This window comes from Mizuhopecten yessoensis, unplaced genomic scaffold, assembly GCF_002113885.1.
Source record: "Mizuhopecten yessoensis strain PY_sf001 unplaced genomic scaffold, ASM211388v2 scaffold716343, whole genome shotgun sequence".
Classification (NCBI taxonomy): Eukaryota; Metazoa; Mollusca; class Bivalvia; order Pectinida; family Pectinidae; genus Mizuhopecten; species Mizuhopecten yessoensis.
Window position 1 is genome coordinate 621,119 of NW_018480069.1, and position 27,974 is coordinate 649,092.

General features: G+C 39.1%; 1 protein-coding gene across 1 annotated transcript in view; it reads left to right on the forward strand.

Annotated features, from left to right (window-relative positions):
• LOC110443373 (transmembrane protein with metallophosphoesterase domain-like) overlaps window positions 1-12,030 on the forward strand; it is a 12,946-nt gene extending 916 nt beyond the window's left edge. Inside the window, exons 2-5 of the mRNA XM_021487552.1 lie at window positions 5,896-6,006; window positions 6,494-6,659; window positions 7,017-7,156; window positions 9,667-12,030. Of these exons, the coding sequence (XP_021343227.1) occupies window positions 5,896-6,006; window positions 6,494-6,659; window positions 7,017-7,156; window positions 9,667-9,860 (611 nt within the window). The 3' untranslated portion in view covers window positions 9,861-12,030. The remainder of the gene's footprint in view (window positions 1-5,895; window positions 6,007-6,493; window positions 6,660-7,016; window positions 7,157-9,666) is intronic.
• The last annotated feature ends 15,944 nt before the right edge of the window (window positions 12,031-27,974 follow it).

Genomic DNA, 27,974 nt, shown 5'->3' on the forward strand with positions numbered 1-27,974 from the left:
CCCCCCCCTCAATCTTTTTTGTTTTCCCCTAATATTATAGGTACTTTTTAATTCATAAATATAATTTTAAATATATATGTAGCCGTTTCCAATGCGACGGCCATTAAATACCACTCAACACGGTCTTTTGGGTTCAATTCGGTTGTTTATTACGGGTATATACCCTGATGTACGAATGTCTACAAATGGCAAATACAAATCATAAATACACATTCACACGTACATGCACACACAAATATATAACATTTATTCAATTTAATATTAACTCACGTGGACAGGACAACATGGGTAAAACACATTACTCACACAAGGGGACACGGATGTACATTATGTATAAAAAGTAAATAGATAGAGTAAATGAAATACAAGATAAAGAATGTAAAAGATATCATTACTGTTTTAGCCTAAATAAATGTCATGCCTGAATGTATCACTTCAAACGTTCGTCTCTTTGCTGATGATTCCATCTTGTTTCGGCACATTAAGAGTAGAGAGGATGTGTGTGCGTAGCAGGAAGACTTGACAGCCTTGGAAAGACGGGAGCACATGTGGCAGATGTCGTTCCACCCGGAAGAGTGTACTGTCCTCCATATCAGCAACAAACGGCACCCTATAATCACCAACTATTCTCTTCATGGCCACATTCTTGAGAGGGAGGAGAAGAGCAAGTACCTCGCAGTGACTGTGAGTGAAGACCTACGGTGGAATGACCATTTCAACAACATCAAATCATCAAGAGGAACTTACGGAATTGTAAGAAGCCTGTCAAGGAAGCTGCCTATCAAACCATTGTGCGACCAACTTGAGGGTATGCTTCAACAGTATGGGACCCAGCAACAACAATCCTGATTAAACCATTGAGAAGACACAGAGACGGCAGCCAGGTTTGTCACACATATACACCAGGCACAGTCACCAACATCATTCAAAAACTCGGATGGGAAAGTCTGAAGCTACGACAATCCAAAGCTCGACTGACCATGATGTACAAGATCCAGAACGACCTGGATATCCCGGCTGATAAATAGACCTCAAGAGGCAACACAAGAACAAGAGGATCTCATAAGCTGCGTGCATCACAGGCAAATAAGGAATGTTACAAAAAATCCTTCTTCCCCAGAACAACACAGCAGTAGAATAGCCTCCCACCTGAGATGGCGACTGCCCCAACCCTGGCGGCCTTTAAGACCAAGCTGGACAGCCTTCCAGCAGGTCACAAGGCCTTCTCTGGATAAGTTTGTACTCCAGAGATTTAATTGTATACTGCCCAAGAGGTTTTTAACTGCCAACCAGCACACGCTCCGAATGTTGAATCATATCCTTGGGATGCCCACTCAAAGATTTGGAAGAAGAAAAAGTATACATGTTAAAGTCTAATTACAAGAAAAACCAAGAACAAAATTAAATGTGACTATAATTAAATATAAGCCACCCATGCCATTACTAAATGGGCTAGAAAAACTTTCATCCTAAAACAGGATTGAAGGCAAAAAAACCCAACACCCTACAATACATTATACAGGTGTTAAAGCCCAAATGAGAATTTAAAAAAAAAACTATAGACAGAAATACTAGTCTTGCTAAAGTAAAAATTTGTGGAGAAAGATAGAGCAGATTTTGCTTTTTTCATTCAATTTCTTGTCCAAGAATATAAGTTGAGCACCTGATCACGATACATCAGATAAATGTATAGTATCGGAATCTTCTGACCATTTCTGTTGAATATCGCCAAAAGATTTTGGGGAAACTTGGTTCTTAACTTTTAATATACATGTACAATACACATTATATATAGTGTTTTCACCCAGGTAGGGTTGGAAAGTGACCTCAGTTACATTGGTACCCAGGTAGGTAGGGTTGGAAAGTGACCTCAGTTACATTGGTACCCAGGTAGGGTTGGAAAGTGACACCAGTTACATTGGTACCCAGGTAGGGTTGGAAAGGGACCTCAGTTACATTGGTACCCAGGTAGGGTTGGAAAGTGACCCCAGTAACATTGGTACCCAGGTAGGGTTGGAAAGGGACCTCAGTTACATTGGTACCCAGGTAGGGTTGGAAAGTGACCTCAGTTACATTGGTCCCCAGGTAGGGTTGGAAAGTGACCCCAGTAACACTGGTACCCAGGTAGGGTTGGAAAGGGACCTCAGTTACATTGCTACCCAGGTAGGGTTGGAAAGTGACCTCAGTTACAATGGTACCCAGGTAGGGTTGGAAAGTGACCACAGTTACATTGGTACCCAGGTAGGGTTGGAAAGTGACCTCAGTTACAATGGTACCCAGGTAGGGTTGGAAAGTGACCACAGTTACATTGGTACCCAGGTAGGGTTGGAAAGTGACCCCAGTTTCATTGGTACCCAGCTAGGGTTGGAAAGTGACCTCAGTTACATTGGTACCCAGGCAGGTAGGGTAGGAAAGTGACCTCAGTTACATTGGTACCCAGGCAGGTAGGGTAGGAAAGTGACCTCAGTTACATTGGTACCCAGGAAGGTAGGGTAGGAAAGTGACCTCAGTTACATTGGTACCCAGGTAGGTAGGGTTGGAAAGTGACCCCAGTTACATTGGTACCCAGGTAGGAGCATGTGAACTGTAAATAACCCTCGTAACATGCTGCCATAAGTTTGGTTGTACTCAGGAACACTCGAGAAGAGCTCTTTCCTGATCTATGGATGGGAGCATCTTGCAGAAGGGTAGGATACTCTCTAGTCACTTATTACTGACTCATGGTGAATTTTTCTTTGGTTCAATCACAATATTTTGACAACTGGACTAGCTAGTAATTATACTTGTATGTAGTCCATGCAGGTACAACCCTTATCAGAGGCTCTAGGAAATCGTTACTACATATATATACACACCCTGCTTATCATATTGAGTCCCCAAAAAAATGTAGGGGACTCCGGATCCAGAAATCTTTAAGATGGGTCTTGTTTATATTATACATGTAGATATCCTTTTATAATATCATTGTTGTTAAAGCCCCTAAAGCTTACCTGGTAAGAGTTGTTGCTAACACTTTGTTTTTTAATTCACTATGAATAAATACTTATCAAGCATGTACCTATATACAGAGACAAAAAAGAATACACACACAAACACACACATACACTAACAGTTACACACCCACACAAATTAATGTATAAATAAATGATTAATAAATAAATGGTATTCGTGACATTAGGTATACAGACAAAAATCAAATGCACACAAAAGACAAAGGACACGACATGTGGGATAAAGCAAGGACAGGGGAAACCTAGGACAGAAGGACAGGGGAAACCTAGGACAGAAGGACAGGGGAAACCTAGGACAGAAGGACAAGGGAAACCTAGGACAGAAAGATGTTAAATTTAGTATCTTTTAATTTTTAAATTTGCAACCAGTGATGAATTTGTGTGTTAATCTGTATTTTATTTTTAATGTTACTTTTAGGTATTAGAATTTTGTGAGCTTTTAATTCGAATTTGATATGATTTTTTAGACCATTCAGATTGAGTTCTATTTCTAGGCATTTTGATTTATATATGTATTGTTTTATCGTGCGTAATATCAAGTTATCCAACTTGAACTTTGCATATTTATTAATTTGGTTGCCAAAGATAAATTCTTGTTTATTAAATTGAAGACCAAGATTTTTAGCAATAATAGTAATTCTTATATTTTCGATCAAATTAGATACTCTTTCACAATCCCATAATAAATGTGTTATTGTTTCTGGATGAGTTTTACAAAAAGTGCACATATTATTATCTAATTTACCAATTTGAAATAAAAAAAATGTTTGGTTAGAATTCTATGATTTATTCTGAATTGTAACCATTGTAGTTTGGAACTGGTACAGGTATTGAAAGGATATTTGTTTATATTTTTCCATGTATCTTCATCAATATTGAAATTTTGATTCCATTTATTTTGGGCGGTGGGTTTAACTTCATTTTTTATTAATATGGTATATATTTCATGGGCTCCTTTTTTTTACGTCTTAGTATTAACTTGTGTTTTATGGGTATACTAGGTAGTATGATATTTTTTTCTGAATCGAAAGCTTGGCGGTTCTTCAGAACACACATAACATTTTTCAGACTCTGATAACTTAGCACGAATGTAAAAAAATCACAATTGTTTTCAAAGCTGTATAAAATCTATCTTTATTAATAATGTAGTGGATAAAATATACCCCTTTTTAGCTCACCTGCTCTGAAGGACCATGGTGAGCTTATATAAATTATGCCATACCGCAGTGTCCGTCGTCCGTCCATCAACTTTTCCTAAAAATTGCTACTTGTCATGAACGACTGAACAGATTTTGACCAAATTTTGTCAGAAGCATCCTTGGGGAAGGAGATTTTTTTTTTGTATAAATGGTGCGTCTGCCCCCCCCCCCTGGGGGCTGAGGGGTGGGCCCAATAGGGGAATATATAGCAAATTATTTAAAATCCTTATTACTCTGTAGGGATGAAAGGATTTGTTCCATATTTAGTCTGAAGCATCCTTGGGTGAAGGGGAACCACTTTTTTATAAACAGTGGGTCTTGCCCCCCTGGGGGCTGAGGGGCAGGCCTAATAGGGGAAAAATAACAAAAAAAAAAATCCTTCTTCTGTAGAAATGAAAGGATTTGTTCCATATTTAGTCTGAAGCATCCTTGGGTGAAGGGGAACCAATTTTGTATAAACCGTGGGTCTGACCCCCAAGGGGCCTGATGGGCGGGGCCCAATAGGGAACACATAGCAAGTTCTTTAAAATCCTTTTTCTTCTGTAGGAATGAAAGGATTTGTTCCATATTTAGTCTGAAGCATCCTTGGGTAAAGGGGAACCAATTTCGTATAAACCGGGGGTCTGGCCCCTGAGGGGCCTGAAGGGTGGGGCCCAATAGGGGAAATATAGCAAATCCTTTAAAATCCTTCTTCTTCTGTAGAAATGAAAGGATTTGTTCCATATTGGGCCTGGCCCCCCAGGGGCCTGAGTGGCGGGGGCAATTGGACTATATTGATTTAAGCGTCTTCTTTTCTTGAACTAAGAGATGGATATCACTCATATTTGACTGGAAGCATCCCTAGGTAGCAGAGATTCAAAATTGTACAAATGGTTGGGCTGACCCCCCAGGGGGCTGAGGGGCAGGGCCAAAAGGGGGCAATTTGGCTATATTGCTTTTAACGACTTCTTCTGTAGAATTATGCACTGGATATCAACCATATTTGACTGGAAGNGGGTGGGGCCAAAAAAACTGTTTTACTTGGAAATGGTTGAGATCCCCACAGTATAACCATGCATATATACAATTTTAGAGTATAAAGAGAAGCATGCACATATGATAAGATCCCCACCCCAAAACTGTCTATACAATTGTTGGGCATAAAGAGACGAATGCAGTCATGATATTAGAATTGACCCCAGGGTCTACCCCACTCTTGCAGACTTAACCCCTGGGTCATAACTTTGAAACGGTTGAGATCCCCACCCCAAGACTATAAATACAAATGCTGGACAAAAAGAGAAGAATGCAGTCATGATATTAGAATTGATCCTGGGGTCTGGCTACAACCCTAGGGATCTAGTTTCTGAGTCACAGCTTGGAAACAGTTGAGATCCCCACCCGATAACCATACATTAAATTGCTGGGCATTAAAAATCTGATACAGACATACTACAAGAATTGGCATTGGGGTCTGGCATATTCCCTTTGATCTCATTTGGAGAATATTTTGCCATGATTGCTTAGATATCCAGCTGAGCGATTCAGGCCCTCTGGGCCTCTTGTTTATAATTATATTCCTTTTTTAACTGAACAATGAATTTGACTTAGTTTGAGTCTGACTACGGATGTGTACATTGTATGTTATATGTATAAATCAATGAGTTATCATACATCATCACTTTACTGGTATATTGTGCTTGCAGATTTGGTGGTAATCGTGGGGGACCTGGTAGACGGAGGACTAGATGACCTCAGAAAGGCAGCAGATCCAATCAAGAACATAAGGTCCAAGTATGGTACCTTCTTTGTGACAGGTATACCAAACAATTTACCTCATTCCCTGAAAATTAACAAACAAAAGTGAAAGACGAGACACAGATCCACAATTAAAGTTTGTCACAAATTATGAAGAAAACTAGTTGAAAGTGAATATCAGCTTGCGTCTCTGTAGACACAATCTTGTCTGGACAACTAGAAGTCGACTAGTTTCCATCAAATTATCTTCAAAACTAAAAGGTAATTTGAAGCAGCAATTGTGAGGCCAATTGTGTTACTGCCAGCCCTACCTACCCTACATTTTTGTGCCTACCCTAAAGTTTTTATTTTTTCTGTAGATGATAGCGGAAACATAAGTCCTTTTTTTGGCTTGAAGGAGCTTTATAATGGAAGGAAGATGTTAATGCCGGTACAGGCGACTATGAATGCTGTCATACATCAGTAACTATATGTTTACACTTTGATTTCTGATTTGGCTTTTGTATATGGTTTTAGTTACTGTACAGAAATGTGTATCTGTTTCAGGAAATCACGAGTACTATGCAAGTGCTGTAGATGACTGGTTTGTGTACCTGGAATCTATAGGTGTGACTGTGCTCCACAATAGCAATGTAAACCTACCAAAACATGCCCCACCCTCTCAACAAATCTGCCTTGTGGGAACAGATGATCTAGAGGCTTCACGGATACAGTAAGTTTAATTTGACAACCCATTTATATTTCAAGGAAGACATAACCTATTGTTTGGCATGTTTCATTTCATGCAAAATAGGAAAAACAATTACATATTCTTTGATTACAATAACTTTTCTTACATGTCCGCTTTCTAGACGAAAAATTTACTTGAAAATGAGTTTACCAGGTACATTTAATGTATATTTCAAGTTTTTATGATTATTTTAGCTCAAATTTATTTAAAAGGAATTGGGACTGGATATAACCATTTTGAACAAATCTATATGTGTTATGAAGGTAATTGCACTTTTAATGTATTGTGTGATCAACTATATGCTTTATGAAGATAACACACTTGATCATTTGTTTAAAGTTACAAGGACCACGGCTTCAACCTGGACAAGGCCATAAAAGGGTGTAGTGCCGACCAACCCAGACTGCTACTGGCCCACCAGCCCAAGGCAGCTGAAATGGCCTTTGCTTCTGAGCACAGGATTGACCTTATTCTATCAGGTTTGTGTAATCGCACCAAACAAGCTAAACCCTTTTTCCCCCAATAATTTGGTTCCACATGGATTTATTTCATTATGCATAAAATTCTTTTGTTCTAAGTGTCTGCGTTGGTGGTAATATTTTTTGTTGTAAAAATTAAACAAATATGTCGGAGAACAATTGTAACGCCGGACAAGCGTCGGTTTAAGGTATTTTGATATAAAGAGCAACACAAAGAAAGATCATGAAAATACATACAATTTATTAAATACAAATTCACTATTACTCACTATCACACTCACTCTCAACCCATGCATCCTCTAATCAGAATATTACAGTTCATCAGGACCACAGTCTGCTCAAGTGTCCCAAAAACAATGTTCCATAGGTCAACGTCTGGTCGACAGCACACCATCTGTTCTACACGAACAGATCACCACAACAATACTGTACCGCAGCACAGATCACCCAAAACAATACTGTACCGCAGCACAGATCACCACAACAATACTGTACCGCAGCACAGATCACCACAACAATACTGTACCGCAGCACAGATCACCACAACAATACTGTACCGCAGCACAGATCACCTGAAACAATACTGTACCGCAGCACAGATCACCTGAAACAATACTGTACCGCAGCACAGATCACCTGAAACAATACTGTACCGCAGCACATACAGTTCACGTCCAGAGAAGCTACGTCTGATATGAAGTCTGTAAACAGACAAAGTGTTTCTGTATATTACCCACAGGTAACTATACTTTACTAGCGGTGTTGTCCGGATACACCATGTCACTTAACTAGTCCGCTAGTCACCACTCGGAGTTGGTCGCTCCTGTCGGTCGACACAATGATTCTCCTTTCTGGCACCATGACCCTTCCGTATCGTCAACAAACACCCTCCTGTGACTGACCTAATCTCAAGATTGGTCCTGATGCCCAAGTCGTCGTTACAGACAGGGTCCTGGTCGGCGCAGGAATATCAATCCGTCATGGAATGCTTTAAAAAATAAAATAGATAAAATAGATACAATATATTTTCCCATCTTCTCTTCATACAACGTTCTACAATAACATCCTACCTGAAAATTAGCCTAATGCAATAAATAGCCCTGACACATATTATATATATATATATTCTACAAAATATTCATCTATATTAACAGTTCTACAACGTGTCGGTCCATTTATATCATCAAACACGATCAAATATTCAATTCAAATATGGCGACTCAAGGCTGCCATACTTTTTTACATGGACAATACTGACTGGTCAGAATGACATTTATATGGACAATTACACTCATTGTACGTATCGTATCAGACTATTATAAACAATATGCATGATACATTACATTCTGATATAACTATATCAATATAAACATCGAAATACAAACATATTAGCATGATGTAAACAATCAATATACACCTGTACTACACTTGCCCTATCGCTACGCATGAGTGGACTGCACGTCAAGGTACATATACACTAGAAATGCATTTACGGGGATCAGAGACACTCCAAGATACAAATTAGTGAAGTAAGAGTATTATATTAGTTACTCCCCACAGTCTTTATTCTGTGCCTGAATCCATGGAATATGTCTGACACAGGTAATGTTTAGCACATCGCCATTACCACATGTATACGTCTCGCGTATGTTACCTGTGTGACGAATCCTCACCCCCGGCATGTGCACTTCCGTTCTCTAGTGTACTTACCTGAGCTAAGCACCCACCTGTTACACATACAATAGTAAACATAAACAATAACACCACAATACATGATATAATATATAATATTTACATGCGATCGTGACAACAATAAATATTTTAAAAAGTGGATTAAATTTCGGTAAAAGGTTGTAAATTTACTGTTTTCAAGGGGAAAAAACTTTCAACACGGTACCGTATGTTGTGTGAAAAAGCATATGATATTTCTAAAAATGTAACAAAAGACCATTACGTAGTTGTGTTTCACTTTACCTGGAGAATAATTCAAACACTTTGTCACCTACATAGTCACATTGTGTACACCGGTACCTCATGGGATGACTGATTTTCCCATTTCGTAAAACTGATGCCTTACCCCATCATATATATATCTAGGTCTGGCCCTTACTGCGTGTCACTTTGCCCTCGGCATATATCTTCTATAATCTATAACCCACAATTCTTGAATTGCCCGATTTTGTATGTGAGTACCTGAAGGGATGATAGACACCCAAAGTTTGTGAAGATGAAGGGGACTGCATATTGCTAACAATACTTAGCCTTGTTCAAGTTGGGTTTAAATAGTTTTTAAAAAAAGACATGCCCAGGGGATTAAAAATGCATACATGTATCACTAAATGGATGATTTTCCTTGAGGCAAATAGACAAAAATGAGTAAATAAACATTGAAATTAAATGTAAGATAATCATGACATTAAAACAGATGAAATCTCATGCATCACTTGTTGTGACATGTATTATATGGAGAATGATTTTTACATTGAGCTGAATGTCACCATTTATTTTAGGTCACACCCATGGAGGTCAGATGTTCCCGCTGGTGATCGGAGCATACCTCACAAACCCGTACTACGTAGGACTTTATCCCCACGGACAACACAGCCACATCTATGTATCCCAAGGCACCAACTTCTGGGGTATCCCAATGCGCACATTCACATCAAAAGAGATTGCTGTGATAACTCTTAAAAAGAAAGTTTGAACAAAGCAATTACAACAGTACCATATAATCACTGTGATTATCAAATAACCCTCCCTGCTTTTTTCTGTCAAAAACACATGTAAGCACCCCCTTTCGTTCTGGTCACCCTCTTCAGCGACCTTTTGCAAAGATTAAAATCTGGTTATTTAAATGGATATTTAATGCATAAGAATATTCCATTTCTAGTTTTAAAAGAATATAAGTGCATTCTAAAGTATGATTTTGTTAGACCACAGGATACACAAACAGAGAATATGTTACAATGTTAAACCTGTAGATTTAGTTTATTTTTCTGACATTCCAAAATGTTGTCAAGAAGTCAAGATAATACTGTACAGACATATTCCTGTCTTATTCTTAATACTTGTAGCATTTTCTTTAAATACTCTTTTGAATTCCATAGTTGAATTAACACAGTAGATTTTATGTAAACCGGATACCCATTACCTCATCATTTTGTTTAAAAAGAGTGCGTTTACTTATTTACATTATCAGTGTCTGAACCAAAATTTGGATAAGACTAGAGTTCAGTTTAGGAAGAGCGTACTGTATTTATATATAGAGGTGATTATTAGCATTACTAGACACAGGATGAGAAAAAAAATCCCAGACGAACAGCTATAATCACGAGAGTTTGAATCAAGAGTGACTGCAGTTGATATTTAACTAAACCCTCAGGTAAGATTTTTTGTTTCTCCTCATAAAGTGGCCGGGGAGTTATTATTTTTCCCACCGTGGAAGAAGAATTTTTTGGCAGGAAAGAATGCTTTCTATGCCAACAAGCCGGTTGTAATATGATGTCACATGAATGTAACAAGTGATGTCATACAGTTGTAAGCACTGCGACATCAGAAGCACAGAGGGATGATAGAGAAACCACTTGGGGCAAAAACAGGACAAATCTGTGAAGGGTGGTAGACAGATATACCACGAAGTTACGGAAATCAACGACATATCAGCAGAAGCCTAGCCATGCATTGAACAACTTTATATTTATTTTCCTTTATGTTTTATTTTCGTTGTTTTTTCTCTTGTTAGTTTTATAGATAATTTTATGTGTGTTTTTGCTCTTGATATGTAATATAAATCGATTGTAATCGGTAAACATGGTATTGCTCCAGAATGAGTGTCTTTTAGACTCAAAATTTGCCATTTAGTAACACATCATAGCTCATATCGTACATTGTTAGTATTTAATTACAAAAGTTTTTCCAAGGATTCTTTTTCACAGTTTCATTTCAAGATCAATATTGAGGTTGCCAAATAAATTAGATGCTTGGAAATAGCATTATGTTGATTAAATAGAATTAAACAAAATCATATTTACGTTTTTTTACTTACTGGATAACCTTCATATATCTAGATTCTATCAAGTCAGTGAAGGTTGTTTTTAGCTGATATAGCGGTCAAGCGAACAAGCACCTGCTCAGAATATCTAAACTACACTAGTTAATGTTAAAACATGGATACAATTGTAACTTGTTAATGTTAACAACTGTTATGAGGTTGTTAACTATATCTATAAAAGTTGGTTTTTTTTGTTTAAACAAATGTTGTTCATAACAGATCTCATAATTTGAATGTTGAAAGTTTATGAAATCAAAGATTGGTACAGTATATATAGGGAGTGCCATGTGACAATGATTGAAATGTTTGTGAAGTGTACCAGTAGCTGTGTATATAAAAGTTAGATTGTGACATGTTTAAAATAGAAACTTTATTTGTTTTAAAACAATTATGAAACAAATTATTTCGACTTTTATTCATCACTCATGGTTACCCGAATGTTAGTGTGCCGGGGGTATTAATGTGGGACGAAACCGGAGTACCCGGAGAAAACCCAGGTAGTCAGACAGGTGACCCCAAACCTTTTAACCTCAGGGGAATCAAACCTCAGCCTCCTTGAGTTATTCACCGCCCCACCCTACCAACCCATATAATATTGTTTGATGCATTTATATCCTGGGCACTGTACCACAGGACAGAACACCTCTGAATGTTAGATCAATGCTCTACCGCCTGTCAGAGCTATACGCGTTAGGTTTACTATCAATAGTCCCAGTCCAGTTTGTAGGATATGTTTTGATTGTGGTTTGACATGTCTGTTACATATTTTTATGTGAGCTTTCTGTGATAAAATGTACATGTACACCATGCCAGTCACTGTAGAATTTTTAGCTCACCTGTAGCGTCCGTCGTCCGTCCGTCAACTTTTCCTTTAAAACGCTACTAGTCCTGAACGGCCGAGTAGATTTTGACTAAATTTGGTCTAGAATATCCTTAGGCCAAGGGGACTCAATTTTGTATAAATGGTGGGTGTGCCCCCCTGGGGTAAGGGGTGGGGCCCAATAGGGGAAATAGAGGTAAAACCTTTAAAATCCTTCTTCTACCGTAGGGATTAAAGGATTTTATCCTAATTTAGTCTGGAGCATCCTTGGGCCAAGGGGGCTCAATTTTGTATATATATGGTGGGTGTGGCCCCCCTGGGGGCTGGGGGGCGGGGCCAATAGGGGAAATAGAGGTTAAACCTTGAAAATGCTTCTTCTACTGTAGGAATGCAAGGATTTGTTCCATATTTGGTCTGAAGCATCCTTGGGTGAAGGGGAACCAATTTTGTATAAACCATGGGTCTGGCCCGCCAGGGCCTTAGAGGAGGGACCCAATAGGGGAAACATAGCAAATTATTCTTTAAAATCCTTCTTCTTCTGTCGGAATGAAAGGATTGGTTCCATATTTAGTGTAGAGCATCCTTGGGTAAAGGGGAACCAATTTTATATAAACGGTGGGTCTGGCCCCCCTGGGGGCTGAGGGGCGGGGCCCAATAGGGAAAATATAGCAAATTCTTTAATATCCTTCTCCTTCTGTAGGAATGATTTTTTTTTTTACCATATTTGGTCTGAAGCATCCTTGGGTAAAGGGGAACCAATTTTGTATAAACGGTGGGTGTGGCCTCCTTATGACCTGAGGGGCGGGGCCCAATAGGGGAAATAGAAGTAAAACCATTATAATCCTTCTTCTACCATATGCATTGAGGGATTTTATCCTAATTTAGTCTGGAGCATCCTTGGACAAAAGGAACTCAATTTCGTATAAACAGCAAGTGTGGCCCACCTGGGGACAGAAGGGAGGGGCCTAATAGGGGAAACATAGCAAATTCTTCAAATACCTTCTTCTGTACGAATGACAGGATTTTGTCCAAATTTGGTATGAAGCATCATTGGGTGAAGGGGAACCAATTTTGTATAAACGGTGTGTCTAACCCCCCTGGAGGCAGAGAGGCGGGGCCCAATAGGGGAAATAGAGATAAAACCTTTAAAATCCTTCTTTTACCATAGGGATTTAGGGATTTTATCCTAATTTAGTCTGGAGAATCCTTGGGCCAAGGGGACTCGGATCAATTTTGTATATCCTTCTTCGACCATCGAGATTAAGGGATTTTTTCCATATTTAGTCTGGAGCATCCTTGGACCAAGGGTTCTCAATTTTGTATAATTGGTGGGTATGACCCCCCTAGGGTCATAGGGCTGGGGCTCTGTTTGAAGTTTGTTCTCGCTTTATCTCGAGTACTGAATGGATCTTTCTGAAATTTCATATGTACTTACAGCACCTACCATGGAGTGCTATATCTTTACTTCATACCAATTATTTTAAACATATTCAGGTGAGCGATACAGGCCCTCTGGGCCTCTTGTTTGTTATATTTGTGCTGTTTCTTCCCTTTTTAAGAACAAGTCAACTATACTGTAATACTGTTGATTGATTGGTGACAATTTATATAATGATGAAGTTGAAAACATTTTTAAAACCTAAAAGATGTTGCTTTTCTATGTGTTTCAGATAAGATTATGATTAATGATATTGGTTAGCAATAGTTGTGTACTAAAATGGTTGAGGTTATATATTCTTTTTAACCATATTTTTTTCAACTTTTTTTTGGGAAAATATACTTAGGGCTTTTACATGAATACAATATTCATTTGTAACGGACAGCTCTCTAAGAATTCACTATTTCCAGTTACCCCCACCACCCATTATTTATCAGAGTGCCTCCTGTGTGTTAATTTCTGGAATAGCCCTTAACGAAATTTTATTTTTTTATTCGATTAAATTTCGATAAATTTCATTAAGGTCATACATACAACAAATAAATCTGCTGGCTTTTTATGTAAACATGCTGATTATTTACCCTAGGTGACCTGAACAATAAACTCAATGTTGTTGTTCAAGGCTAAAAAACCAAAAAATCTCAGGGCTGTTTTCAAGAACTATTTGAAGTTAACAAATGTTTTGTTCAGTCTTGTGACGATCATTATTTTGAATCACATTTATTGTAATTTTCATTAATTAGATTTTTTTTTTGTGTAAAGTGTATAACATCGTCATATTAATTGACTTTTGTCATGTAAATATAAGGTAATGTGATAACTATTCAGTGCTTTACTTTAAAATATGGAATATATCCTACCAAATACGGACTATATCATACATTGTCCTCCGGACATTTTGGGGTATTTTAAAAGAGAGCTCAAACAATATACACACTTCGTCATGGTATTTGATTGGGCAAGATGTTCTACCAAATTCATAATCCATGTCCCATCTATAATATTTCAAATTAAATGCTTCAATATCAAACATGATGACATGATGTAATGGTAAATGTCATGTTCAACAAAGTAACAGTATCTTACTTGACACAATGTAATTAGTGAACTGTTCTTTATGTTTGGTTGCCACTCATCTGCTCTGCTTTAAAATAACTACAATGAGTAATGATGATTTTTCTAGTTTCAAAGTATAGTAGTTCTTAGATTTCCATATAAATATATATATCATGTGTGAAAGAAATTATATCCAAAGCACCCAAATAATAAAACTGTATTTTGCACTTTGTGTAGTAAACAAACATTATGTTGACTGATTGACATTCCTCTATGTTTTTGTTCAATTATAATATAAATTCAATTATTGTGTACAAGATTTACAATATATGTTTGTTGATGTTTTATTTATTAATGAATGTCTGGTGTAATTTGATTATTATTATTGTATGTTTTTATGCACCGGCAGTAGTATATTATGTGATGTTGATGTTTTATTTATTAATGAATGTCTGGTGTAATTTGATTATTATTATTGTATGTTTTTATGCACTGGCAGTAGTAGATTATGTGATGGGGCTGTATGTCTATTAGTTTACCTAAACTTGTGACTAGTCTAGTCCCAAAACTTTAGACTGAAACTTTTGAGATTTAGTGTGTGTGATAAAAATTGTATTAAGATTGACATATTATATGATAGAAACTACCCGGTAGAATGTTGTTGTCCTCATGCTTACTCGAAATAAATCACACAATTTAAACATAAATGTACAAATCCCCTGTCAGCATAACATACATTATGATAAACCCATAAAAAGGAGATGTACAGAGGTCATGAAACCTTTGTATGTAGTGTTCCTATTTAAGGTGGCTCCACACATCGTCATCAGTGTCCACTTTCGTGACGTACTTCTGGAAAAGGTACAGCTAGGACTCAATTAACTCGATCGAAATGTGCATGTACACCGTGTCGTCATTGCCGTATTGCGTATCGGGTATTTCAGTATATCGTAGTGCAAATTAATGTACCATCTGGTAAACAATAGAACACGTGCGTGATGATGATATGTCAACACCCAATATCGAGTTTTTACCTGGAAATGTGTTATCACACGTACTTCAGAAATAAAGCTTCCAATTCATAGACATAAACAGACTCACGGTAAGACACTGACATGAGACCAGATGACCCCAAGATTATAATTATAATTGGTTATAAGTGTCACCATAGAGCCACAAATGGATTGTTTTAACTGAAAAGGAATTTAACATGATCATGAAACGATGTCATTAGACTGATGTTGATAACATTTTAAATGAAATAATTTGAATGATCATTATGTTGGTGGACATATAGTATTTGTGAAGTTGGTCAAGGACTATTTTAACAGACTTTATTTTTTTGTTTGGGACTAACTGTTCATTATGTCTAACCAATATACCGAAGCTGAAATTATACAAAGCTTTAAAAGATAGAAGTTAAGATGTTTACCAAATCTTTTAATTTTATTTTCAAAGATATTGAATAGAAGTAGTCCCCAACGGAAAATGTAAAGTCCGTTGAAAGATACCTGTACCAAATTTGTCTTCGCTCCGTGTCTTGGCATTAACCTACATGATGATAATAATAGTCAGGTTCTAGCAAACTCTACGACAAAGGTGACAATTAAAAAAGCCCAATTGTTAAGTTTCCTTTTGTTAGTAAAAGATAACAGTCTCAACTTTTTGCATATATAAATCTTTGATTTACTATTCCGTAATTTGACTCGATCATCAAGGGGTTATGCTCATATACGCTCTCTGCACCCCTGGAATATATATATGTCATAGCAAAATTGAAGGCTCAGCACGCGCCACCTTGTTGATGAAACAATTAGACTAGTTTGATCCTTTGATGTACATCGAAAGAATTTGTCGGTCGCATAGCGATTGGTCATGGGTTTTTTTAACCGAGACCAATTAAATAGCTAGCCTCGATCGTTGCCTTCAATTTTACTATGACATATATTCCAGGGGTGCAGAGAGCGAAAGTGAGCGTAACCCCTGGGGTATCGAGGATGCAATTTGACATGTTGCAAGTATTAAGATTTCCTGGGTAGATGCATAATGTTGGCCAATAAACAACTTAAGTAATCTGTTCCTACCTTATTCGCCTCTTAAATTTCTATGTTCAAGAGATTTGTAAAGTCGTCGTCAAGGGGTGACGTTCACGTATGAAATTCCAGCGTCTACAATTAAACGTTTTGCTTATAAGCATAAATGTATCAAATTGTGGATGTCCTGCATACACTCCTGTATCTGACTGAGACACCATGAGGTGTTCCGTATGTGGTACATTGATAATGAGGTTTTTTTTCTTTTTTTTCTTTCTTTTTTTTATTTGGTCTTGTATCACTTCTAATTAACCAGTTTTGACATACTAATATTTATTTATATAAATCGTGAAACCTAACCGTAATGAATGTTATTGAGTGTTCTAACCCGTGTGCTCGATACTTGAGTGTTTTCACATCATACCGTACCTATCACAGACCTTATTTCGATTAGCTTTATGATATTTTAAATATCATCATCCTGTGTTATATTTGGCAGCATATCCTAAACCGTTCAAAATCTTATCAGATATCAGTCAGTTTTATTGCATGTTTAATTTGATTGCTGCTATTGCCAGTCATTGTGCAAATTATGATAAACATTTATTATAATTCGGAGTGCGTTCAAGATAAAAAAAAAATAGCAGATTGTTTTGCTTATTTTGATTAGCATTCAACATGATGTTGTTCGGTCAATTAACATTTTCGTATGAGCTCATTTCCAAATTGATATGTGCCACCTACATGTGTGTTACACTGTTGATCAAAGGAAGACTGTCAGTCTACCTTAACCTATTGACGGACGTAAGTAAAAGTTCAGTACATCGGTGCGATGTTATAATCGTTTGTATAACTGCCAAGCCAATGCTCTATAGTGGGTAATGGAGATGGTAATGAATGTGGGTATAAATTGTCTCGCTGATATCGTCGATGTTGTTATTAAAATTTGAATGAAGACATATGTATCTTTCTTATTATTCTTTATTAAACCCCCGCATCGAAGGTAGTGGGGTATACTGGAATCAGCATGTCTGTCTGTCCGTAGAAATTTTTTGTCTGGACAACTCCTTCTAAAATAAGGGACAAATTTCAACGAAACTTTCTAGGTATCCGAAGTTGTGTATCCAGGTATTATTTTTTTTATACACCCGTCAAATTATGGTATGGGGTTGGCCGGCCGGCGTAAACTTTTGTTTGACCGGCAATCTCCTCCAACATTTTTTGACCAATCTCTTTGAAACTTGGTATACATCATAATCATGATATGAAGTTGTGTCTCCCTTAAAAGAAGTTTGATTTGACATTTTTTCCAACAGTTATTGCCCTTTGTTCATTTGTTATTTGATTTTTGTCCGGCAATCTTCTCCTACATTTTTCAACAGATCTCTTTGAAACTTTGTATACATTATAATCATGATATGAAGTTGTGTCTCCCTTAAAAGAATTTTGATTCGACGATTTTTGCAAAAGTTATTGCCCTTTGTTCATTTCAGTATTTGATTTTTTTTCGTCCGGAGATTTTCTCCTACATTATTTATAGCATGTCAGCTAACCACTCTTAGAATGATGCAGTATTTCATGCTTATTTCAATGTAAGAAAATATAACATTATATGACATTCGACGGGCGGGCGTATATTGTTCCGCCCCGCGGTACTCTTTGTTTTAAAGTGTTATGACCCTTTGTTGAAAAAGTCCTGAAGCTTTTTGTCCGGACAACTCCTTCTAAAGTTATGGATCGATTTCAACGAAACTTTCCAGATACATACGATAACTACCACCTCAAGTTGTGCATCCAGGTAATATTTTTGGCAAGGTAAAGTTGGACAGTTATTCGTTTTTCAAATACCGAATAACTTTCTAACTTTACTTTTCTGGGGTGATATTTGTTATTCAAAATTAAAAAAGAAAATAATGTAAAACAAAGGCCGGTGCCCAGCGTTTGAATGTTGCACGTACAGGGGGTGCCATAGAGAGTATTCACACCGAGTTTGATTAGGATTGAAATAGGAATTCACCCCGAGCCAGGACCAGGAACATAGAATTTAAACAAAATCTCAATTTTGACCATTTTCCAATTTGAGACCATTTGTGCAGGAATCGGTTGATGAATGCCTTGGGAATATTGCGTTGAAATTTGATTTTTTTAGAACAAAGAAGGACCGTGTAGCTTCTCTAGACAACTCGAAATTGTTTTGTATAATTGGTATACAAACAACTTCATAAAAATGCTCCGTGTGTACAACTTCCCAGAACGACACAGTTAGTACCTTTGCCCATTTTAACTAGTAACAAAGAGCAAATTTCACCAGTTTCAAAGGACCATCTAGCTTTCGCCTTTTTCTCCTATTCTAGCTAGAGAACTCAAAATTGATTTGTATCATCTTAATTGGTATCCAAACTACTTCAGAAAAATGCTGTGTGTACAACTTCCAAGAACGATGCATTTGGTAAAGAGCTTTCAACAATTTCCAATGCTCACTCTTAAGCAATGGTAGAAACACGGCCCTCTTCCAAGAAGACATCATTCCAGACATAATGGAGTCATTCCAATGTAGACCAGACATGAATAATTTAAGAGGTATGCACACACTGCAGCAAACAACGTGTAGCATTAGAGGTATACAGAGGATATACAATGTGACGTATGTAACAGATGGTACTACTATCACTGCGAACAAATAGACAACCATCTTATCGACTTCTATAATGATACCGCTCCATAAAGCTGTCTATCGTGTCGTCATCTCACATTCTCTGAAATACAGTGCTCGCCTCCAAATTTAGGACACATACATTCTCTTCTGGACTCACCATACGATGAACTCTATGATAGGGACTCGCTAGAAACTTCACTGGATATATATGATGAAAACAATGGTATTGTTAAAAGTCTGAAATACTCAACAACAGAAACAGAGATGAATACACTGAGACTAAACCAAGACCAAGCCAGAAACGAACCAAGGACCCCAACTCTCAACATTCCCATTGGACAAAGGAACCCCTCGGAGAACATTGTCCTGATGAGTACACCAGCGTGCAAACCCCTTGACCGACTGGTTCAGAGGAAGCCAGGCTTCCCAATCCCTTGAAGAAGAGACCCAGTTGGCAAGGAGAAACATCTGGAGAGGCCTGATGTGAAGTCTCCGTAAGGAGACCACATCTACCAGGGCGTTGGGAAACCAACGTACCTGGACTTTAGATCGGCAGATGAAGGTCAGAGCAAAAGCCCTGGCCTTCTCGAACATCTCCATCGGTGGAAGGGTGATGCCCTGAACCGTATTAAAACATTTCCCAAGGAAAACAAAATCCTGAAATGAGGAAACCTCCGACTTTTCTATGGAAGGAATGAAGCCGACCGCGAGTAAGACTTTCAGAACTAGCCGGTAGTCCTGCACCAGAGACTCTCTCAATAGGTGGAGCATAAGGGAATCGTCGAAATAAAAGTGAACATCTATTCCTTCAGAGTGCAGGAATCCCAGGACCACCTGCAGCAGCTTGGTGAAAACCAAAGGTGCAGTCGTGAGCCCGAACGGCATGGCCCGGAACTGGAAGACCTTTCCGTTGCACGTAAAACGGAGGTACTTCCGTGCCGACTGCTTGACGGGGATGTGGAAGTAGGCGTCCTTCAGATCTACTGAAGTCGCCCACATTCCCTCTCTCACGGAGGCGATAATACCCCGAGGAGTCTCCATCTTGAAGTGAGGAGAATCTGCGTTCCTGTTGAAGGCACTTAGATCTTTGATGGGACGCCACGCCCCGGACTTCTTCCGAACCAGAAACATTCTGGAGTAGAAACCGGGAGTGTATCCCGAGATAGGAACCTCCTCGACAGCGCCCTTGGTAAGCATGGTCCTTCATTCCACCTGGAGCGCCAGAGCCTTTTCCGGATCCCGCACTAGCGGAATGCCTAACCCCTCCTTGAACACAGACCAAACCCATGCGTCTTCCGTACTTTCCTTCTAATCTGGAAGGAAAGTGGAAAGACGACTCCCACAGGAAGATCTGGTCGAGACAAGTCGAGACCTTGCCAGGCAAGAGAACCGTCTGCTGCCCCGAAGCCTAATCCTGCGGGAGAAGGACCTAAGTTTGAGCCGGGAGGACTGCATTCCCCCTGGACAAACCCGTCGCTTGACACGACCAAGGAGGGGAGAAGGAAGTCAGGAACCCTTCTTCTTACCCCCAGAAAGGTTCTTGCCCTTCTTACCTTTCCATTTCTTGCCCTTGAAGGGAGGCTTATACTTGGGCTGCGCAGAAGACTGCGAAGTCGAAGGTTTAGCCTTCTTCTTAGAAGGCACTGAACCCTGCGAGGTACTGGCCTTCGAAGCCTGAATTCTCTTCACCGGAAGTGCAGAGGTGACCGAGGCCTCCTTCAAATCCTTCTGAACAGAGGGAAGGGCCCCTCTAAATACAGTGGACCCTGAGACATTGACGAGCGATGACACCTGTAAAACTGCTAGCGTTCTCAATTGCCCGTTCAGGGCAGAGGTCACTCTGTCCTGTATGTCGGCCTGCTCTATCTCGTTAATCCGACCCTCAGGCAAGTCGGATACCCTATATAGACAAACCGTCAGGTAGTCTATATAAGACAGGAATTGGATGGAGAGACGCATCAGCATCTTGTGGTATTCTTTGGGACCGAACACCACCTGGTCCACCGATTTAACAGGCTAGGCTGCAAGTTCCCTCGATTCCAGCTTAGCTGGTTGAGGGTCAAGCAGGCCATCATGTGTGGCATAGTCAGTGGCGTGCACCTCCGACAAATCGCCAACACTGAGCTGCAACCCAGCATACCCAGGACTACGGGTTGAAGAATAATTCTTCTTTAAAACCCGAGACTGGGCGTTGACCAGAGCTGAAGACACGATAGTGCCTTCTGGCAGAGAGCAGTCCGACTGAGCGGACACCCGAGGAGCCACCAAAGAACCCAAAAGGGTGGTAGACTCGGGGACAGATGACGCGGAAGTTGGTGGGCATACCTCCTTCCCAAAAATCCGGGACACGTTGGCTCTAAGGCCCCGCATACCGGACAACACATGCTGGGCCTCAACCTCAGCAGCCTCAGGGTCACCCTCATCCTGGACATCCTCCGTCATCAGACGACTGGGAAAGACCAGCGTCTATATCCGAGCAATCAAGTGACAGATGAACAACATCATCGTCCTCTGCCACACCCGCGCCCTCAACGTCCAAAGCCTCCAGACCAAAAGCCTCGGGCGGAGGAAATGGGCCAGCCAAAGGGGCCAACTCGATAGAAGGCTCCACATAACGGCGTTTAGGTGCAGTGCGCCTAACGACCGTGGCTGTAGGTTTAGTAGCCAAAACCCTACCCTTGGACCCAGAGACCAACAGAACTGCTAACACGTCTCCGCGAGGGAGAGACCAAACCCCAAGGAATCAATGAAGGAAACGCCATGGGGTTAAATCAATATCCCGGAGGATAAAAGAAAGGTCCCGCGGGCTGGGAGTAACCCAAGAACTAGTCAAACTGGCCTGCCTGAGACTTTGGCTGGTCACCTTGCCCAAAGGGCGAAGGTGGACGCCACTCCCTCCAGGTGGAAACCCGGACATGTACGGGCTAAGCCCGTAACTGCCGGGATGCTGCCGCAACCCAAAACCATCCGCGGGCTGGTTAGGGCGGCCCAAGGGTGGATGCCCACAGGCACCCGTATACTCTTAGCCAGGGGAAAACGGAGGCCGGAAACCGGCCCCCTGTCCAACAAATTAAACCCAACACCTGGGGGGAAATCCCTAGTTTCCCAACCGAATGAAACTCTGGGCCGGACCTAATAGGACCGGGTCCGGGTAACTGACCCGGAGGGTAAGCCTGACCAGCATTGGTGGCGGGATTAGTGAGCTGCGCGTCACTAATCCCGGTAGACACAGACAATCCCGAAGGAACAAGTTACATATGCGGCCTCCACTAGTGACTACTAAATTCTGACTATGCTCGTATTATGGTAGTATAACCCAACCATGCTGACTATACTCGTACAATGCTGACTATAAACCAACAATGCTGACTTTTTACTGAAATTCACTTTAATTTACCACGGTTGGGTTATACTCAGCATTGTCGTTTAAAAGTCAGCACGGTCGGATTAAAGTCAGCACGGTCCGATAAAAGTCAGCACGGTCGGATTCAAGTCAGCATAAAGATTTTACCTGAGTTCATTGATCCGCGCGCGAGCTCCACACGGCCAGTGCTAGACAGCAGCAGGGGGTTTCACACCTCCTGTAGGCAGCGAGCGTCAGATCTGATCGCGGCATTTCTTTACCTTTGAACCGCCTATAGACATCAGTTTCCTTCCGTACACGGCCATTCTTTACCCGCTGTGCTTACGTAAGCACAGCTACTGTTCCGTGGGTAGACTACCATCACAAATAACGAAAGGCGAATCTCGTTCAATGTTCTAGCTCAGTGCGTTTTGAAATGTTCTGGTCATACTTTATCGACAGAATTCTAATAATAAATAATGGATTATGTTGAGTTCATATCTTTATTGCCAACAATCATTTTCTACAATACATACTTTCTTTGAACGTAATTATGTTGTTTTTCAATNAATCATTTATACGATGTTCTCGTCATACTTTTATCAAACGTAAATATGTTGTTTCGGAAATATTTACACCCGTTAAATGTTTTAAAATCGATGTTTTTTACTTGAAATAAGAATCGCCTGTTAACTTAGTTGTGTATGTTTTCATTGGTTGTAGTTGCTTTGAAATGAAACAATCGCCTCGTTATCATTGTTATAGTCATTCTTTCATCGACATAAGTTTGATTTGTAATAAATAACCGATTATTATATAAAAAGATGTTGTGTGGCTACTGTATTGAAATGATCATCGACTGTAATTGTTTACTTCTAAAACTATGACACTGATGTACCTTTATTCGGCCTGATGAACTGCAATACTTGTTTTAAACACTCGATTTATGTATCAAAGTTAAACTATGTAACAGTGCCGTGTTTGTAATTTACTTCGGCTGTCTGTTGAAATATGTGTTTGCTTATTACTCGATTTGTAATAAAAATATATCTAAATAAATGTGTCGTGTTTGTACTTTATTCGGCCTGATGATCTCCAATACGTGTTCATCAAACACTCGATTTAGATGTCAAATTGAAACTATAAAACTGTGCCGTGTTTGTATTTTACTTCGACCTGGTGTTTTGAAATACATGTTAAGTTTGTTATGTCGATTAATATGTCAAATTAAACTACAAAACTGCCGTGTTTGTAATTTACATCGGTCTGGTGTTTTGAAATACATGTTTGTTATGTACATACTCGATTATTATGTCAAATTAAACTATAAAACTGTGCCGTGTTTGTAATTAACTTCGACCTGGTGTTTTGAAATACAAGTTTGTTTTATACTCGATTAATATGTCAATTTTTACTATAAAACTGTGCCGTGTTTGTAATTTACTTCGACCTGGTGTTTTGAAATACTTGTTATTAACTTCGACCTGATGTTTTGTAATACGTCTTTGATACATAATCGATTGATCTGTATAAAGCTGTGTCGTGTTTGTAATTTATTCGACCAGGTGTTTTGAAATACATGTTTGTTTTATAATCGATAAATATGTCAATTTAAACTATAAAACTGTGCACAATTATGTTTTGAACAGAAAAGGATTATTGAATGCAGCGAACCGGATATCCAATTTGGCGCAGATGAAGCGTGACTCGCGATATGACATCCGTTTACCGTGACCAATGGTAAGGTAAAGAGCAAGTTGCCAATCTCTGTAATATATACGTCTCTGATTCAATCCTGAATCACGGAAATCTAATTCTGTACCTGCATCAACTACATTCAATGTACACTGTAACTTTTAGCTGAGGGATAGTAATACACAGTTTACACACCCAAATATCTTACCTGTAAATTAAAAGGTATATTAATAACCTGTAGTTCTTGCCACTTTATACTATAGCCAAAGGGCATTTACGATACCTACCTGTGAGTTAACAGGTGAACTAATTACCTCGGAGGTGTTACCTGTGAATGTCGTGGCCAAAGGGCATTTATAACCAATCCTCCAACTAACACAGGTAGTATGGTGTACCGGCGCGTTTCTTTTTGTTTCCTGGAAGAAAACATGTTGTTGAAAGTATTAAAGTAAATTTAATAAGGAAAAAATGTATGTGTATCATCACAGAATTATGTTAGATCTAAGTCCGTGGTATCAAATAGTGCAGGGCTTGCGCTGGCGATCGACACTGGCGAAAGTAAAACATGATTGGCGGTTCGAAACTGCTCTTGGCGAAAATGTCGATGTGGGGCTTTTATTTAAATTACTGTCGACAATAGAAAAAACCGTTGGCGATAACTGTTTCTAGAGCAACTGTTACAGGTAAATTTAGCCCCCGGACACCGCTTGTGTACTACGTTTACGATGTCACGGCGGAATGCATTTCCGATGCAAGGTCATGTATTTGAACTCTCCTGAGTTTTCACAAGGGCACCTGGAAACACAATGACTCCCGTCTGATATCAAAATCGCCAATTATCCAATTATAGCGATATTGTCTTATTCCGAGGGTTGCTCTGTGGAGAACAATAGGGTAAGATAGGGTCGGGAAAGGGTTGTTTTAGTTGGATTTGATTTACTGCAGGAAATCGCGTGAAGTGATGCGAGGCAATAACGAGGGACGGTCATTTGTGTGTGCTTTCATTGGGACGCAAGCGGGATATTTTCAATGACTTTCTTTTTAATAAACCATCCGTACTTTAACCATCACCACGGGGATAAATAGACCTCCACCACCTTCACAGCCTTCATTTACAGGTTTACTTCCAACTCAATACACAGATACCGCCTCCTCCAATACCAACAACATTCGACCAAACTTGTATGAACCAACCGATGCCTCCTACTATCCATAAATCGCGAGCAGAGCATATGTTTAGTCGGACAAACCTTCACATCTCTGGAAATTATTCTCATAGTGACAAAACAAATATCGGAACAAAGAGAAAGATTCCATCTCTCCTCGACCTAGCAACTGGTCCTCTAATAATAGGAAAGGTTACTGCAGGCAATCCTAAATCGAACTCGAAAACCTCAATGGACTCTACGCCAAAAATAGTGAGATTTGAAGATAAAAACAAACGTTATCTACCGAAGTCAAACCTTAGGGAAGAAATAAATATCCAATATCAAGAAAAACATCAAAAACCTCCACCACCAAAGGAAGACACAATCCCCCAAAGAACTCGGGACCAGCCTTTTTTATGCGATGGCATAGATACAAACCAAATAGACACGAGCCCGCTGAAGAAAGAAACCCCTACCCAAAGAACTCAGGACAAGCCTTTTTTAGGCCAAGGCCGGACAACAAACAAATAAGATACGAACCAGCCGACGACAAACCGTCGGAGATCATTGTAAAAACACTCAACGTTAAAAATGCTAAAACAAAACCAACTTTACTTACAGAACCTACTAAAGGAAACAGGATATAATATGTCTTCAGGAACACTGGTTGTTCAATTTCGAACTCGAGAAGCTACAAACCCTGTCAGACCAGCACAACGCACATAGCAAGGCTGCGGATACAGATAATCATATACTCCTAGTCCAGATTCCGAAAGGATATGGAGGATCAGCCATATTGTATAGGAAAAACGTTAATGGGACGTTAGTTGTACCAAACATCCATATGGTGGCGATAGAATAACCGTACTGGAACTTCAAACTGAACCAAAATGATCTATAGTAAGCAGATACATGCCACCAGGAGGTAACAACTTAAAGTCAGACTTTAAAGATACCTTAGACGAGATAGCAGAAATCATACATACATTCTCTAGTACACATGCATTGTTACTATGTGTGGTGATATGCACTCTTTTCTATCCAGAAACCCTCCCAACGAAAGACATCTCCTGATGTAAAAATTACTTATAACATCTACTGGATAGAAGAGCAAACGTAGCCGTGCCTGCATTACTTGGTATCCTACCTACTGCTGTCATAATACACAAGAACTTGTTAAATATAGTGCACAGCATTCTCCTTAGGCCGGAGTCTATTGAATATGAAGTAACATTAAGACAGATCGCTGTGAAAGACATCTGTGACAAGAGCATACTTTCAAAAACGCGCCAAATACTTTTATTGTATGGATACCCTTCAATATATCAACTCCTTCAGTGAACACCATCAAAACATGAATGGAAAGTCCTTCAAATGCAAGCCATAAACAACAGAGTTAAAACAAAATGGAAAAATGAAATTGAATCAAAATCTACACTTAAATATCTTAACTCGGATGCTGTCAAAATGGGAAAACCACATCAAATATATTCTATTGTGAGACCAAATATCTATGATGTTCAAAGAGCGGAAACAAAAGCTAGACTGTTGACGGGAACCTACATTCTCCAATCAAATAGAGCCAAATTCAATCAGTACCAAGTTTATCCCACGTGTAAAATGTGCAAATTGAAACCTGAAACCAGGGAACACTCCATAGCGGAATGCCATAAATTCGATTTACAAAGGGAAACCTTCAATCACAAAGTAGCAAACTTACTGGATCTACAAACTGAAGACATTTCACTATCAGATCCTTACATATCTGGTCTTAGACTGCAGCCACCCGGGTATTCCTATAAATCTCAGACCAAAACAGGAACAGCTAAATGAACTGGAACTTTACACCAGAGAATTCTTGTAGAATATACATACATATAGATTAAGACTACGTGCTTGCCTTATTAAATCACCCAAACAATAGATGGGGACACATATGTATCAACCCCAAGTGTAAATATACCCTATAGAAAACTGAAATTTGTGTACATAGTTAACCTGATATTCGCCTTGGGACCAACGACTACTTGTGAGTGCCAGCCAACACAACCTACCAAAGTATCTTTTACTTTGGGTGATCCGAAAAATAAACGGAGAAAATGCAACCTACTGCATGAACTGAACTGAACTGAAGGCACCGTCTGTTCGAAAAATAGAAAATGTATTGCTGATTACATCCCCGAAAACATGCAGATTGATTTAAAATATTCAGAAAATAATTATTATTTATATAATGAGTATGGATATAAATTTGTGGCAATGCTTTGTAGCGGGATCTGTAGGGAGAAAAACTTTTATCCACATCTCTTGTTGGTTTTATTAGTAGTGTGCCACCACAGGTTTCGTGTCAAAATGAAAGTAGAAAATTAACTCCCTTCGTATTAATACGCAAGTTTCCTTAACAAATTATTTTACCGTAACAAAAAGATCTTCCATCAAACTCGAATCAAACAAATAAACGATAAAGTCTATTATTCTAATAATCATGTGATTTGATGTCTTTGGTTTATTCTGTATTTCTTCTGCAGACTACTTGACCTTCTCGGAATAACTCTGTACCGGAAGTGTTATTCGGCAA